This window comes from Eublepharis macularius, chromosome 2, assembly GCF_028583425.1.
Source record: "Eublepharis macularius isolate TG4126 chromosome 2, MPM_Emac_v1.0, whole genome shotgun sequence".
NCBI lineage: Eukaryota > Metazoa > Chordata > Lepidosauria > Squamata > Eublepharidae > Eublepharis > Eublepharis macularius.
In genome coordinates this window covers 22,673,638-22,691,417 of record NC_072791.1, presented here as the reverse complement: position 1 = coordinate 22,691,417, position 17,780 = coordinate 22,673,638, and the positions used below count along the sequence as shown (strand labels likewise).

Below are 17,780 nucleotides of genomic sequence, written 5' to 3'. Positions count from 1 at the left end.
CAGCAGATGTTAGCACAAAGACATGTTAGTAGTCGACCGTGCAGTGCGATTAGAAGTTTGCGGGCTGTTCCTCATTAACGTGACACAGAATTTTGTTGCGTTCGTAGCAGCAGACAAAATAAGAAAAAGGGAAAGCAAAGTGTTAAAGCTCTTCCTTTCTATTCTTTGAGGCACGGAACTGCTTTCTGCCGCTAGTGGGGCCACAGCAGCCTAAACCTCAAGTCAGATTGAATAATTGTCGTGTCTCAGGGCTCATCGTGAGTCATAAAACTTGCCTGTGAGCTAGTACTCTGTTCTCTTTCCAATAGGGCCACTTGCATAACACTCCAGAATTCTGGGGCAATACCACTCCGGTCAGCATTGACAGAGATCATAAAACCTCCTGCTTAAAATGAGATAACCTTGACTTGGATTTCACCAGCTTTTTAACAATGGCATCCCAAGTAGGCCAACTCAGCATCGTACTCTGGTCTAGTTAGTGGGGCTTATTCCCAAGAAAGCATTCTTACGATGGCTTGTACTATAAACCTTGTATCTGCTGGTAGATCTGAGCCTCAATAATGTTCTGCATTGTTTAAAAACCAGCTTACGACTCATCACACATTAGACCATTGATACAGGTAAGCGTATTTCCTTCATCTTCTCCTTTTAGTCTGCTTTCTCTTGCCTGAAAGCAGGTCACCTGTTTTTTTTGTCCCATTTCTCTACTTGCTAGGCTGTGAACCAGCAGTCAGCAAAATGACTGGTCCAGTTGCTATTAAAGTACTGAACAGCTGGTTGTGAGAATGTTGCCTCTTCTATTTCGTGCTTCTCAAAGACACAAAACGAGCTGTCCCCTTTTTTCACGGGAGTTACTCTTCTGTTTGCTTATAAATTCGATCTCTCGTGCCCCGGCATTTGAGAAACTGAAATTTAAATCCTCATGTTTATTCGGTACAATACTCTGCACTTCATCACATGAAGCAGATCTTGTGTGGCTTTCGATGGCTGCTTCCCACATTTGCTTCTAACAAAATACTCAGCTATGTGCACTTTGAAATAATTTACTGATTTACCAATGCCCATTCTTTGGATACAGCACTGAATAGAATTAATCCCTTTAATAAATGTTCTTTACTTGGAAGTTCAAGTGATCTATGGCTGCGATAGCAGAGGAGCATTATCTTCAAGTGTTTTATAGTGAGGCTATTATATTTAGTTCCTGATTCCTTTTTAATTAGGTTGCTTGATAATTACCCCTGATTCCCTTATCTTGCCTCTAATGAGCTTCCCTCTAGTACAGGCATTTCAAATTTATAGTAATATTTTTTCTTACAGGGATTTTCTCCTTTTTTTCTTCCTGTGCTGACATGGTTAGAAAACTCATAATTATTAATACTGCTAGGAGAGAACACCTACCTATTGCATGCATGAAACAGTTATTTAAGACTCATTTTTCAGGGACTTGTTAGGTTGCTTTAAGCAGGTACTAAACATTTTAATGCCAGAGCTTGGAAATCCAATCAGCTCTTTCCATAGTTGTGTGATAGCGAACAAAATAATTAACACTTTGTGGCCCTTTAAAAGTATCTCCAAATTCTACAGTCTGAGATTGTTCCCTTAACTCTGCCTAATTTGGGGCAGTCGTGGTTTTGAGAGAGAGAAAGAGGAGCAAGAATGTTTAGTAATATGCGTGTTGCTTTGTTTATGCAGAAGGGGTAGATGGTGTTCATTGCTTCCTACATTTCAGCATCTTCCTACGTTTGTGTGCTCGTGTCGGAGGTGGGAAGAGACTTTTGCTTACTCACATAAGTGAAACTGAAAAGAGAACAGATGGTAAAGCTCAGGAATTCATGATCTTTATCTGACAGTAAGGAATTCTAAAGCCCCTGTGAATAAACAGACCTTAATGGTTTGAAACAAAATCTAGCAGGGTTGCTTTACTAAACTGGAGCATGCAGGCCGACGTGGCAGATTCCAAAAAAGACTTGAGCGTTGCCCCTTCTTGCTGCTGGTTTTTTTCTGTAATATAATGATGATGAAACATTCCATAAACACCTACTGTGCTACCTCCTCACTTTTTACCAGAACAGGAACCTAAGCAGATGATGTGAAAACACAAACCTTTGCTTCTGAAACCCTGTGTTGTACCTAGTCCTGGAAAACCCCGGTTGGACACAAGACTGACTCTACTATTTTGGTCCGGTTGCTTGCTTTCAGCCTACCCTACCTTGCAGGGTTGTTAGCTCCCAGACCACCTTTTTTATCCTAAGTATTACAACTTAATCCTCTGGAGGAACAGTGGAACAAACTATAAAAATCAATGAATAGAAGAACTATGGAAAGATAAGGCTACAAAGAGTCTGAAAGTTCAGGTGTCCAAGCTCTTGTACCAAGGCAGAGCTATGTTTATAAAGGTTATTTTCTAACTTCTGGAGCCTATAATGGAAAATGTGTTGCATGTCTGTCTTGTCCTTCTGCAGAGCAGCTCAAAGTAATCATAGGTGGGGGGGTTTCAAGTAGCTTCCTGCTGAGCTAATTAGCCAGATCCAGATCTTCTTAGTTTCACACCTCTGTCAAGGGCTTCAAGCCGTTCTTTGGGTCTGTGGTGACTAAAATATGGAGTGCCATGAACAGAACGCCAGTGAACGTCCTAGACTGCCTTTTTGTCAAGGAAAGTGTTTGTGTTGCAAATGTATTTATTTAGGTTATTCGTAGTCCGCCTTTCTCACTAGGACTCAGGGCGGATTACACAGAGTAACAGCAAGATTGGAACATCCAGTAAACAACGCAATCATATTTTTGTGCTAGAGATTTGGAGCTGACCAAAAATCTGAGCACTGAACTGAAGCAAAGCGCAAGTATTAACGTGACACGATAAAAATGAAAAAGTACATCCATATTACCTATATAGAAAAGCTCTCTTGAATAAGCCAGGAGAGTGGAGGCTTTCCTGACCTCATCAGACAGCCTGTTCCAAAATTTGGGGGCCGCAACAGAGAGAGCATGTGTACAGGCAGTTGTTGATTTTGCCCATTTGCAGATTAGCACCTGCGGAAGGCCCTGCTCAGGTGTGTAAGTCTGTGAAACAATAGGAAAGAACCCTCCTGCACCAGAATAGATGGTGGCTCAGCTGAATGTTTTTCAGAGAACATGCACGTGTCTGGCTGATCACGTGCTCAAACCTGCCCAGCTGACTTTTCCTCTGGGTGCCTGTTTTACAGTTCAGGGATGAAGCTTGTAAAATGAGATTGTGGGATAGAGTTCAGTGTTTGGGTGCGGTGTGCACTTTCTCTCCTCAAGTGACATTTCCAATATAGCATTTGTTTTGCTGCCTCATCTTGCAGTATTAATGCACATAATCTCCAATGGCTAACTTTTCTCTGTAGGACCTTCCAATTTGTTTTGGCTTTTTTCAGTCACTTCTGTTTACTTTCTAACCTTGTTAAATATATTATTAGGAGGGGTGCTAGGAGTATATATAGCCCTCTGCAACTAGTCAACTTGCTGTTGTTATATTGCCACTGTAATTTGTTGATAACTTGGCCTTCCAGACTCTAATCTGGGGAACCGGGTTTGATTCCCCACTTCTCCACTTGAAGCCAGCTGGGTGCCCTTGGGTCAGTCACAGCTTCTAGGAGCTCTCTCAGCCGCACCCACCTCACAGGTTGTTTGTTGTGGGGATAACAATGACATACTTTATAAACTGCTCTGAGTAGGCATGTTGTCCTGAAGGGTGGTATATATAAATCTGTTGTTGTTGTTATTAAGCAAAGCAAAAAGAGGGCTCCTCCGAGTTTGGAAAGCTACCCAATGAACAAGAAAAACCTCGGGGGTACACTAAAGAGGAATTAATTTTTTTTTTTTTAAATTGTGCAAAGTGCCAAAGTGCTAAACTACATCATCCAATAAATACTGTATGTAAATATCCAATAATTACATACAAATATATATATATATATATATATATATATATATATATATATATATATATATATATATATATATATATATATATATATACATACACACAAATTCAATTAACAGTCCAACCGGTATAGCTTCACCAAAGGGTGGTTACTTGAGACCTCCAGAGATGGAGACCTTATTATTAAGGCTCTCTGTGGAATTTTTAACACTATTGTACTCAGTAAATGTTTGATACTTGTGACTTTGCGCCCAAATTCCCACACCGTGAGACACTTGCTTGTTTCAGGATGCCTTCAGAGTTTTTAATCTTGAAAGTTTATACCCTTGTTGGAATTTAAGGTGCGACTGGACTCGAATCTTGATCAGGTAAAATATATCTCCTGAGAATGGGATGCTGCAGCAACCGGGCCATTCTGAGCTAGATGTTTTAATTCTGACGAATGTGCTTGGATCCTTGATTAATTAAAACTGTCCTATCATGATGCGAGAACCCTTAGGCTTGTCGCGGTATTGAAAGCTAAGCCATATTGAGAAATGATTGTTTTCTGATCTGCCACTCATTAAATATGGAACTGCAGAAGGGAAGTAAATCTCTGTCTCTCTCTCTCTCGCTCTCACACCCACCTGCCAAGAAAGGAGTCGCATTCTGTTGAGATTACTTTCTATTCCATTAAAAATTGTCAGCTGGTAGTTGATCAGCTTTGCAAATAAAAGGATCATTAGAAAGTCTGTATAACTGTGGTGGAAAAAATCATCTAACTGAAGTCCTTTAAAATGAACAAATTACTACATCCCCTCAGGGCATTCAGTCTGATGGCACCAAAATTAAGGGGTCCATTTTCATAGCCTGAATGTCACAGAAAATATAGATCCAGAGGAGTTAGCCGTGTTAGTCTGTAGCAGCAAAATCAAAAAGAGTCCAGTAGCACCTTTAAGACTAACCAACTTTATTGTAGCATAAGCTTTCAAGAATCACAGTTCTCTTCGTCAGATGCATGGAGGGCAGAGGGCAGAAAATATACTCTGACTTCCCCCATATGCCATAGTTCAGGTTCTTTGAACTCTAAGCAGGTCTTCAAACGTAAACACCCACAAACTCCTTTATTGTTGAAAAATTGGGTGATGGGAGAAGCAGAGCAGGACCTATTATATATTAATATGGTCAACCCATGTTAGCCCCTTCTTCTTAAGGACAGGCTTTGATGCTGATTTAATGTAAAATAATTGGTATGAATAACCCAAGTTTCTTGAAAGAATACAGCCCAATGTAATAAAAGCATAAATAGCATCTTCTGCTTCCTTTTAAAACAGATGGAGCATCTGGCTTCAACAAAAACAAATATGGACTTCACTAATAAAGCCATGTTGTTTAATAATAATTTTCAAAGCAGAATTTTTAAACCAACAAAGCCAACTTGACCAGTTGTTCTTATGGAGATGCTCTGATCCTTTCGGTTCTTCCAAAATAACAGTTTATTAGCAAACATGTGACATCTTTCTCCTCAGACTCTAGGTGACTAGAAGCCTTTTCTTCGCCTCCATTTTGATTTGTTGTTTAAAAGGCGTCCCTTTCAACCACAAGAGTTAGAGGGATTTCACAATTCAATATAAGCGCACAGTTACCCAAAGAAAAGGGAAAATGTGAAGAAGAAAAAAAGGCGAAATTCATATGAGAATTAGTCCTCCTGAACTACCTATGTGCAGAGAGAGATTTGTTCTCTATCAAGCCAACTTGTGAGTCTGCTAGAACCTGATAAGAGACTGCGTGTTTCCACATAAGACATGGGGTGGGGGGGAGGGGATGAGCCTGTTTATACTTGTACAGAGAAGTGGTGTTTCTTTTGCTGTAGTATTCACGCTATCTTTCGAGCAGATATCATTAGCAGTTATAGGCAGTGGCTCAGTTTGTCACGCAAAAGGTTTCCTTTGATTGTAAGCATTTTAGAAGCATTTGCTGGTTAGAGGCTTGGACGCTTCTTCCCTGTTTCGTGCAAGGCAGGCGCATCTACATCTCAGTGTCGTCAATGAGCCCGTTCCGTACTGTTTAAGAGGAGAGAAGCAGTCCTTGGTAAGGACACAACTATTGGGCCACAGGACTGAAAGAAACCTGCTGCTTTTTGTGCCAGCCCCACCCTACAATATGACCATTCATGCTTTAGAGCTCAGAAAGAGCTTCATGCTGCTGCCGGTGTGGCAGGTGCCCTGTGAAATTAACAGTGCTAAGACAAACCCCTTGTTGTGTGTGAATGCATGAAGCAGCCGTGTACTGAGTTAGATCATTGGTCTGTCAAGGTACTTATTTTCTAACTGGACCGGCAGTAGCTCTTTGGAGATTCCAGTACAGTTCCATCGCATAAGTTACAACCTGATCCTTTAAAAAAAAATAATAACAGCACATAGCATGGATTGAACCTGGAGAACAGATGCTCTGCTGCTAAAGCGCAGCAGTTTGTCCGCTTTTTAAATTTGCTATCAGAGTATTGGCTAGACTAGGGGTCCCCAGCCTTTCTCAACCTGCAGATGCCTTTGGAATTCTGACACAGGGTGTTGGACGCAACAACAAAATGGTTGCCACAGGAGCAAGAGTCACCCACAAAACGGCTGACATAAGAGGTGGCGCCAACCACAGAATGCCTTGTGAAGGTTACTCATAACTGTAATAGTACCTTCAACATTTTAGGCAGAAGCTTTGTTTAACAGGATACTTTTTAGAATAACCATACTGTTTTAAAATATTTTCTTTCATGCACACAAGCTTATCTTCAGTTACACAGTGAAGATCCTTGTGCTATAGTGACAGCTGCTGCTGAAGCATCTTTTTAAAAATCTGCACAGCCAATCAGAACTTCAGTGGCCAGTCAGAAGTTCTGCTGGGCAAAAGCCCCACCCATTTGACGGGTACCAGGAAAGGTGTCAGCAGGCACCATGGGCATCATGCTGGGAACCTCTAAGCTAGACACTGCACTGCCAAGGACCACCAGTTGGTCGCTAGCAATCTAATAAAATGATTCTGTGGTTCAAGTGAGTAAGCCAATCAACACATTACGAGGAAAGAATCCTGGACTCACTCACTCACCTCTAGAGAGAGGTCTTCTCTTTTCAGCTTCCAGGTGCCATAAACAAGGCCAAAGGAAGGAGGCAGTAGCAAGGCATCCTTTCTGCATGCCTGGATATAGCTCTAGCAGAGACCTACCTTTTCCCCAACTGCCATCAAGAGGAGACTGCAGCCAGGCGCACCTTCCGTTGTGCCCAGAATCAGCGTCGCCTGAGAACTGTTACTGCTTGCCTTCAGCCTTCTTTTTGTGCCCAGTATTTTAACTGATACCTGTATTGGGTTTTTCAAGCGTCAAAAACTGCTTTGATTGCCTGTTTTCTTTGGTTCAGAGGGGTGGGACAAAAATGCAGTAAGATTGCAGAGTAACACCAACTGAAAATGCTGCAGTCAGATAGGCTGTGATTGTGAAGCGGAATCCATCCTCTAAGCGTCCCCGAGACCAAGGTTTTTTGGCTACTAATTCTCTATCCAGCATTCTGTCTTCTAGCAATGGAAGGCTTATTTATCGAATATGAGCAGAGTTGTCCATAATTAGGATATTCTGGTAGGGAATTTCGTTTTACTCGAGAGCTGAACTTGTATAGTTGCAACATTGTGCTATTTTAGTAGTGACGGGTCAAAGAACTGACAGAGAAGAATGCTGCATAGGAAAGTGCAATTGTATGAAATAGACACATGCGTCATACACAAACATACGCTTATTATCAGATATTAAATTAAAAGATAATAGGAAACTTAAGAGACTATAAATAATGAAAAAAATGCGGTTCGTCTCCTGCCATATGCAGCTTCTGCATGGGTGGGAGGTAGGATTTCTACAACGGAGAAAACTACTATCTCTTGGAGTCTAACTAGACAAAATCTTGGGATAACTATCACCAGATCTCCCCAGTTACTTTGAAAGTTAAATAGCAGATAGATCAGGGGCCTGAGTTGGGATATGGTGTGTTTGGGGAGCATTTGACCCTTTCACCTCTGCATTGGTTTGCCAGTCACTTGATTGTTCCTTCCTTCCAAACTAACCTTGAAAGGAAAAAAGACTGGAACTCTCTTTTTTCCTGTCTTTTTTTCTTTCCTAGAGCGAAGAAGAGTGTAAAGGGGAAGGTCAGTTTGGCAAAACCAGACAGGGGTAGCAGGGTTAAGTCTGGGAACCCTGGACATCTGTTAACCTCAGCCTTATTATATCTAGGAAGATTGAATTAGGGATCTCATCTGTCTAGGCTAGTGTTTCCCAACCTTTTTTTCATGGAGGAACCCATAAACTACTTTTTCAAATCCTGAGGTTCCCCTACTTACGAAAACGTAGCATTTACAGGCCAGGAAAAGTTGATGGTGGGTAGTACAATTCAAGTCCTGCTAAATTGTCAAGAAAATTTAAGTGCTTAGATAAATAGATATCAGCTTACACAGCCTTAATAACCATGATACTCTAATAAATATCTGGAGTTTTTAATGGCATTTTAAAAAACATATTTCTCTCAGAACCCCTGACAATGTCATGAGAATGCTAAGGTTCCACAGAATCCTGGTTGAAAGACACTCATCTAAGCCCAGACTCCTGTCTGTTTGCCATCTTTCTCTTTGAATGGCAGATTTACTTGTGGCTGTCATGATTGAAAGGATTCTGAACTCTAATTAGAAATGGGTTTGAAAGGGAAACGGAATTGGGCCCATATGTTAGAAATTGGGAGGGGGGTGCCTTCTGAGAATTGACAGAATGGAATGATGGATCTTCAAATGGTTGTAAAATCAAAAAGAGTCCAGTAGCACCTTTAAGACTAACCAATTTTATTTTAGCATAAGCTTTCGAGAATCAAGTTCTCTTCGTCAGATGCCTGATACATCTGACGAAGAGAACTTGATTCTCGAAAGCTTATGCTAAAATAAAATTGGTTAGTCTTAAAGGTGCTACTGGACTCTTTTTGATTTTGCTACCACAGACTAACACGGCTAACTTCTCTGCATCAAATGGTTGTGTGTGTTCAAAACTTTCTGTCAGTTGCCAAGTATTCTCTTTTTTATTGTCATCTCTTTTCCCACTCAAAGATGACCCTTAACGATGTGGAATGTTCAGTTAAGGATTCAACTTTTGTGTTTAACTCTTCTAGCCAGTTGGAGTCAACTTAATCAGTGTCTTCTCAAGTCCCAATGACCAGAGCTTGTGGGCCATCGATACCAAATGGAACGTTCATGTCCGTATTGGGATTACTGAGGAGATGCCCGTGGGCACTGATTGGGAGCATGTTCCAGGTGAGAATGCTTAACTGATGTTCTTGGTGGCTGTTGAAACACCGTCCCTTCTTGGTCTGTATTAATTGGTGAATTCTTTGTCTCTTTTTAAATACGCGTCTTTCTCCTGTGTCGGGATGGCCTAAGACATTTGAGAAGTGATGGGAGAAATGGGATAGGCGGTCTTTCTCCCTGATCAGACCCATTTGGGTTCTCAGATTTGCCCTCTCCTTCCTTGTGTTTCCCCATGGCCTTTCCAGGTCATGAAATGGGCTCACTCACTGTTTATTGGGTCTCTTCCCTCCCCACTGTCCCGGAGATCCTTTACCTGTAATCTGACTTTTAGATTTTTCTTAAGGTCAATTGTTTGAAGTAGCAAAAGTGCTACTCCCTTACAAAGAGAGGCCATATGAATTTTGCATAGTATATAAAATGTCTGAAGCAGTCAGAGTGGCGCACATGAAATATCTAAGTGATACATAGAAAAGCTCATAAGGAATAGTAGAAAAGACCAAGAGTCCAGTAGCATCTATAAGATTAACAGCATTTATGGTAGGGTATGAACTTTCCTGAGTCACAGCTCATTTCTTTCAGATACCTGTCACAAATTTTGTTAGTCTTATAGGTGCTACTGGACTCTTGCTTTTTTCTACTGCTACAGACAAACATGGCTATTCATCTTGATCTAGCTCATAAGGAATAGGAAGCTAATGTTATTAACCATGTAATTTCTCAAACGAACTGCACTTTATTTGATGGGTTTACTCCCACATAAGTGTGCACAAGAGTATAGTTTAAACATGCTGTTTCAAAGGGCTGGTTTTTATCTATAAAGCTCAGAAAGGCCAAGTACCAGGATATTGGAAAGACCAGCCTATTCTGTGCAAACATGCTTGCCGGTTAAGATTGGCACCTGAGGCCTGCTGTGTGTTCCTCTACCTTCTGAAGTAAGGTGGGTGGGCCTTCTCAGAGGTACCAACTGCAGTCAATCTTAATGTGTTAGGTGCCAGGTGAAACGCTTTTTATTTCCCCAAATGTTTTGTTAATTGTGTAGTTTGATTTGATCCACATCTTTTGTTGTTTGATTGTTCTTGCTGATGTTTCTTTATGCTAGTTTTTATGCTGATGTTTTATCTTGCTGATTTGATTGATGTTACTAATTTGAGTGTTTTTTATAAAGCGTTTTTATGTTTTGTTGTATTGTAAGCCACTTTGATCATTCATTTTTGAACAAGTGATTGTCAATGCAATCCTAAACAGAGTTGCACCCTTCTACGCCCTCAGTTTTCAGTGGTCTTAGAAGAGAATGAATCTGTGTAGGATTGCACTGGAAGTATTTTAAATAAAATTTTAACTAGCATATTTAGCACTAATGTTCATACATATGTGCTGCTGTTTTTATTCATCCTGTTAAAATATTTTAATTTGTCATTTTGCTGCATGAAATTTCAGATGAAGGAAAATGCATACCATGTGTGTATCAATTTCTCAGTATTTGGGGCAACCATTTCTTTCTTTTGTCTTTGGGTTTAGGACTTCAGGCCTGTCAGTTGGCAATAAGTACAAGAACGGTTTGGGCCCGCTGCCCAAATGGGGATGTGGCACGGCGGTACGGCATCACAGATAAAAACCCTGCAGGAGACTATTGGAAGAAAATTCCAGGGAATGTTTCTTGTTTGACAGGTAAGTGGGTTCTTTGACATGCCCGCTAGCCTTATGGGACTTATACAAGGCAAGTTTTGTAAGCCTTTCCCCCCCTAAAAGGCCAGATAATGACTGTGGGAGCTCCTTTTCTGGAGACTGTAAAAATGGAAATGTGATGAACAGTGTGTGTGTAATAGTTGGAGTGTCAGGCTTGGAAGACCTGGGTTCAAATTTCCACTCAGCCCTGAAGCTCAATAGGTGACCGTGGGTCAGTTGCCCTTTCTCAGCCTTAACCTACCTCATTTGCCTGAGCTCCTTGGAAGAAGTTTGTGATAAAAATGTGACAGATGGGGCTTCCACATACTGTTTCCGAAGTTGGTAGGGGAAGGAACCAGGGATATGAGTAAACATGGAAAAAAATTGTTTTATCTTGGCAATTTTCTTGCATTTACATTAGCCTACATATGTATTTTATTTACTTTGTTTATACTATGCTTTTCTTCCCAATGGGAACCCAAAGCAGCTTACAGCATTTTCTCCTCTCCTCTAAGCTGCACAACAACCACCCTGGGAGGTGGGTTAGGCTGAGAGTATGTGACTTGCCCGAGATCACCCAGCAAGCTTCCATGGCAAAGCAGAGATTCGAACCTGGGTGTCCCAGATCCTAGCCCAACACACACGGCTACATATGCTTAATTGCTGGAGGAGCTCCAAGCCTATGTTTCCCATCCAGGCCAGTAACAGGTCCAGACCTGCAGGGCTTCAAGCAGCAAAATTACATCTTGCACCTTGGGCCTTTTTCTGTACATTAGCAAACTGTGCCAGTCCCTTGCCCACCTTTTTGTTGTGTCATCGAAGTCTACAGAGGTTCATCATTGGGAGCAGTTCCCTTGAGGCAAACGATTTCGAAAGTGTACTTCGTGGATAGTGTGTGGTGTTTAATAAATACAGGTTACACATTTCTCCTGGTTTTGCTTGTTATAAACATGCTTTGGCTTTAATTTGCAAGGAAGGCAATAGAGAAGAGGTAAAAGTGGATTTGGGAAAATCTGAATAGCTTGAAGTCCTGGGTAAATATTCTTTATTGGAGGAGTGTTGGATTAGATCAGTGTTTGATGAGAAATGACGGCATTTTTTCCCTACCACAATCTGTTGCTGCTAGCATATTTGTACATGGCTACGGTTGAAAAATGCTGCCTGTGAGTAAGTGAGTGGGAAACATTAGTAGAATATTTCCCTTGTTTTTGAAACCAGTGAATTAAGAAATGGGAGAGGGTTTAAAGGAGCTCTTTTAAAAATGGCATAGATGTGGAGCAGATTGGGTTACTTAGACAAGATCAGGGCTTTTTTTCAGTGGGAACATGGTGGAATGGAGTTCCGGCACCTCTTAAAAATGGTCACATGGCTGGTGGCCCTGCCCCCTGATCTTCAGACAGAGGGGAGTTTAGATTGCCCTCCGTGCCGCTCCAGTGGTGCGGAGGGCAATCTAAACTCCCCTCCGTCTGGAGATCAGGGGGCGGGGCCACCGGCCATGTGACCATTTTCACCAAGGGCAATTCAAACTTTAAAAAACTCCCCCTTGTTCCAGCTGACCCAAAGTGATGCCATTGTGCGGTCTTGAGTTCCACAACCTCTTTTCCCAGAAAAAAAGCGCTGGACCAGATGAACCTCCAAGTCCTTTCCCATTCCAGCAGGCCACAGCCAAAAACTTAATGGGAGCTGAGGCAGCTGCATCCCTGGATTCGGTGGGCGAACATCAAAAGATTGATTGATTTATTTAACTTCTATCCTGTTCTCCCCGCAAGCAGTGTGGTGGTACCAACCATTGTGATTCCTTGTGCTGGTTTGGTTGTCTGCCCAAAATACTTCTGCTCCAAAGCAAAGAGCCAGTCCTGGCTTTCCTCTTCCTCACTGGAGCAGGAAGGTCTCGAAGAGACCAAAGGGGGCTTCACCCTTTAGATCTGTAAGCAGCACCTGTGTCATAAATAGTTGAGGATGCTTGGCTTGAAACCTGCCCGCATTTTGTAATTACCCTACTTGGCAACCATTTTGTCATTTGTCCCACCTCCCACACCGGCCATTTTGTGTGGCTCCAACTCAGAATTCCACAAGTGCCTCGGGATTGACAAGTCTGAAGACCCATGATCAAAAGTCCATGTAAAACTGCAAAAACCTAATTATAAGTTGTCTAATATGGTTAAAGACCTTAATAAATGTAATAAGGTATCTTGAATATTCAAATATTCTGACTGAATAATGCTGTCATCTTGTAATTTTAAAAATCCGTGAAGTTTTTACTACCTGTCATTGCTTATAAGAAAATGCAGAAAAATCAGGACCAGGGCAGAAGAAGTGGGTTGGGACCCATCATTCAAAGCGAATGTGTTGATTCATTAGGATTAATTCAGGTGGTGTTAGTAGTTACAGAGTTGGACTATCAAAAAGAGTCCAGTAGCACCTTTAAGACTAACCAACTTTATTGTAGCATAAGCTTTCGGGAATCACAGTTCTCTTCGTCAGATGCATCTGACAGTTCTCTTCTCAGATGCATCTGACAAAGAGAACTGTGATTCTCGAAAGCTTATGCTACAATAAAGTTGGTTAGTCTTAAAGGTGCTACTGGACTCTTTTTGATTCTGCTACTACAGACTAACACGGCTAACTCCACTGGATCTATGAGTGTTGGACTAGGACCTGGAAAACCCAGGATACAGTTCCCCATTCTGGCAGCTCACTGGATGACCTTGGGCCAGTCGTTCCCTCTCTATCTCACAGGTGGATGGTTGTGGGGATAAAATGACTGTTATCCTGCGCCGCCGCCCCCCCCCCGGTGAATCAATCCAACTTGAATGTTTCCCTTCCCTTCCTTCCCCCCTGTGTACTATCCTCAGGGTTGGATGTTAAGGGTGAGGACCGCCATCTTAGGGATTACTTTGGAGAGAAAAGCAGTGTATAAATGTCTAAATAACACAAGTGCAGGTAGAGGAGCCAGAATATATATCCAAGTGATAGTAGCAACCATGCCCTGTCCTGGATAGCCCGGGCAAGCCCAATCTTGGAAGCTAAGCAGGGTTGGCCTTGGTTAGTAATTGGATGGGAGACCAGGGTCACTGTGCAGAGGCCAGGCAATGGCAAATGACCTCTGTTGCCTGGAAAACCCCAGCAGGGGTCACTATAAGTCAACTATGACTTAACGGCACTCTCCCATCACGACCACCATTGGCAACCGAATTCCACCCAAACTGCTCTTTGAGTGGGATAAGAACAATTTAGTTTAGGAGTTGTGCTGGAAAGTGACTGCTATTGCTGAAAAGGAGAGTCAGACCCCTCAATCCATCTTTTTGTTAATAGCCAGTATTCTGAAGGTATCTGGTAACTTCTTGTCTTTCCTCCTCTTAGCTACTCCTCTAGATGAACTGTGGGCAATCGGTGCCTCAGGACACCTCCTTCAGCGTCTCACAAAGACCTTCTACCACTCTCACTCCTTGCAGAAACATGGCAATGCTTCTCTCCTGTTTCACTCTGACGATTTCGAAGACGAATGGGAAGTCATATGAGGCTGTCAGAAGATGCAGAGGGGTAAACGAGCAAGGAAACACACTCGGAAATCCTGTTACATGCCGGAACGTCAGGCTTTTAAAGCCACACACATTTCAGTGATATTCGCACTTTGGTATTAAAAAAGGAAAAGAAAACTGACCAGTCCAAAAATTGTGTAGTGAGGTGTCTTATTTCAATATCTCTCAGGCGAGATGGGCAATGTGGCTTAAAAAGTTGTTGACTTGTCTTATTGTAGCCGTTCTATTTTGAAATATAACATCAATTAACCTCATTAACTGCAAATCTGTTTTGCTATAGCATGCACAATTGTATGTGTATTATGATAGGAAGGGCTCCTCTGTCACATTAAATTTTCCCAACAGCTGAAAAGGGTTTTTTTTTTGTTTCTTCTTGTACTTAAAACTCCAAGTAGAAGAACATGGGCACAGATGGGACGCAGACTACATTCGGCTGATGATATAGTTCGGTGTTAAGCTGAAGATCTTTTCAGAAGTGTGTTCTGTATAACTTCCACCATCCCAAGGAATTTTGGCTTGTTGTGATGTGGGTTAAAAACCTTAATTTTAACACTGCCTAAGAACTTGGACATTGGTTGTCCCTTACTGACTTTTCTTCAGCAGGTGTCCAAGAGTGGACTAACCTGACTGTTGTGAGTTAGATTTTTAAAACAAGAGTGCCTCTGTGGGTTGCATTAATCCCTTGGCCCAACTGAATCGTGCCTCTAACTAGAGTAGACTTTGAACTTTCTTTATTGTAAATGATAATTAAGAAAAACGAGAAAGTGGCATAAAGAAATATATTTATCTCAGAGAAAAGTCTGTGGTAATAGTCACAATATGTCTTCACAACGGTGGATTTTAGCTACATTAGCTAAATCTTGTAATGTCGTACCTTATCTGAGATGTTTACAGCAGAAGTGCATAACTTGTTGGTTTATTAATTAGGGCAGCTTACAGTTTGTGAAAGCTAATTTTCTTAATAACAAAACTGAAGGTCAAAAGAATTTGTTCAGTGGCTTAGGCAGAAAGGCTGGTGGCATTTGGTTTTTGTTTCTAAAATAGCTAATTGAAAAACATAAATATCTCTTAGAATGTCTAAACAACTGAAGAATCTGCAAATGAGCCACTTCCAGTGGGGTGGGGGAAGAAGCTTGAGAACATGCAATGGTACCAACGTTGTACCTTTGTTTCTTCTCCCACCCTTGTTACTTACTGCTTGGGGTGGAATTTACATGCGAGAACCACCATGGGGGAGGGAAAGGGTTGGCGCCCCCTCCCCTCACTACCCTGATCCTTCAGAGCAGATGGTGGGGTTTGCAAAGGAAAAGATTTCCCGCATCCCATTTAGTCTGGCTGTCAGTGCAAAGTAAACAGGGCAAGTGTTTTCCTCCTTGCGGAAAGAAACGAGCAGAGCCGGATCCACAGGTCCTCCAGGTATCGAGAATTACCTTTGTGGCTCTGCATATGTTTTTGAAGCAGGACTTGCATAATTAACACTCGGTTTCTCAATCTACCCTTTCAGCGGTGTGACTTGGAGGTCATATTTGCTTCCCATTGAGAGCTGAAATGTTTTGCTTGATCTCTTCCTCCTCTATATAAGGAATCGGTCTCAAAGAGTTTCTTTTTTTAGTCCATCACTGGGTTGTAAGAGGCACTACTGACGTTTACTTGGTTCAAATGGGTAGGCTATTTTGAGGAGCCCTGGGGGAAGTGGATCTTTAAAGGAGGGTTCAGACGTTGAGGACTTTAAAAGAATAGGGGCGAACAGTTACATGCCACCTGGCCAAGAACCAGATGTTCACCTCCAGTACTGAAAAATAACATTTTATGGGTATTACACTTCAGGGGGGGAACCCTCTTGGTCATGGCTTGAGCTTGCTAGATGTTCATATTCCGTACAGTAAATTGACCTTGCTTTCTTGATGAATATTAACTGATGTTGACAGCCCTTCTAAACCCATGGGACTTTTTGTATAGTCTCATCTAACAATCGGAAATGTTTTCCATCCTTAGCTTCATTTCTGTACAGTTGTGTTTCTTTTGTGCTTTCAGACAAGTGCAATAAACTAGCCTTTTTCTTAAAAAGAATCTGCAGTGTGAATGTTTAATTTAAATAACATTTCTAAATGAGGCAGAATGTGTGCCATAAGGACTCCCACTGTAGTTAAAGGAAATGATTAAGGAAGGACATCCCCAACCACCCCAATACAGATTGGCAGCTGTCTTTGTGTGGACTGAGGGCTCCCTTACCAAAATCTGGAGAATCCCAGTTTTTAGCAAAATAGAAAAGAGTCCAGTAGCACCTTTAAGACTAACCAAGTTTACTGTAGCATAAGCTTTCGAGAATCAAAGTTCTCTTCATCAGATGCAGAAGAGAACTTGCATCTGACGAAGAGAACTGTGATTCTCGAAAGCTTATGCTACAATAAACTTGGTTAGTCTTAAAGGTGCTACTGGACTCTTTTCTATTTTGCTACTACAGACTAACACGGCTAACTCCTCTGGCTCTATGACCAGTTTTTTAGGTTTTATTAAACAATAACATTTCCAGAGCCCACATTGCTACAGTGATACATTTGAAATTACAGTGAAAAATCATTCATCTTGGGAGGGGAAAAAAAGCTATAAATAAGTTCCTTTTCTCATGGTTTTGAAGTCACATGTCCCCTCGTGGAGAAGTAGGACATGTTCTAGGATGTACTCCGTTTGGCTGATGATGGTGAAGCTTAATAGACCTCTGGCACCTGTTGCAAACTGAGGCCTGATTCACACATGCAGGAGAATCAAGTGGTAATGAGGTGACAGAATGGAGTGCATCATGTTCTCTTGTATTTAAAAAAAATTCATGCCATCCTAGGACAGCAAGGAGAAAGATTCTACTTCCTCTGTTAGCGTTGCTGTGCTGGTGTTCTGTTTGCAGGAAGTCCTTTAACAGAAGGAAATATCCCGAAATGGGGTATTTCATGAGCAATCTGAAATGGTGCCATCCATTCTGCCACCTCGCTGCCCTACATGTGTGAACCTGGCCTGAATCTGCAGCCTGCAACGTGCCACAGAATCCACAACAGGTATATAAAGTTTCCTCAAGAGGGGGAACCCATTCTACACAAACTCCTCTAACAGAAAGAAGCTTGACTAAACACTGATACAACCTATGCTGTCATTGGCAGCGTAGAAGTTTCAAGTGATCAAAGCAGGCAGTTTTTGGAAGTAAAAGGCAAGCAGTCTTTCTATGATCCATGGCTACCTTCATAGGGAATGTGCAAGTTCAGTTTAGTGTTGATGACTTCATTTTACAAATGATGTAAACAAGCAGCATAGAACCACGGCAGTTTACACGTGTTCAGATTTCCTCAATTTCATTCTATTGTCAACATTTTGAG

At 41.7% G+C, this 17,780-nt stretch overlaps 1 protein-coding gene across 1 annotated transcript in view; it reads left to right on the top strand.

Annotated features, from left to right (window-relative positions):
* The window catches only part of TECPR2 (tectonin beta-propeller repeat containing 2), a 64,474-nt gene extending 47,989 nt beyond the window's left edge, over positions 1-16,485 (top strand). The window contains exons 18-20 of the mRNA XM_054971131.1: positions 9,073-9,214; positions 10,727-10,876; positions 14,237-16,485. Coding sequence (XP_054827106.1) covers positions 9,073-9,214; positions 10,727-10,876; positions 14,237-14,394 — 450 coding nt within the window. The 3' untranslated portion in view covers positions 14,395-16,485. The remainder of the gene's footprint in view (positions 1-9,072; positions 9,215-10,726; positions 10,877-14,236) is intronic.
* Positions 16,486-17,780: the final 1,295 nt, after the last annotated feature.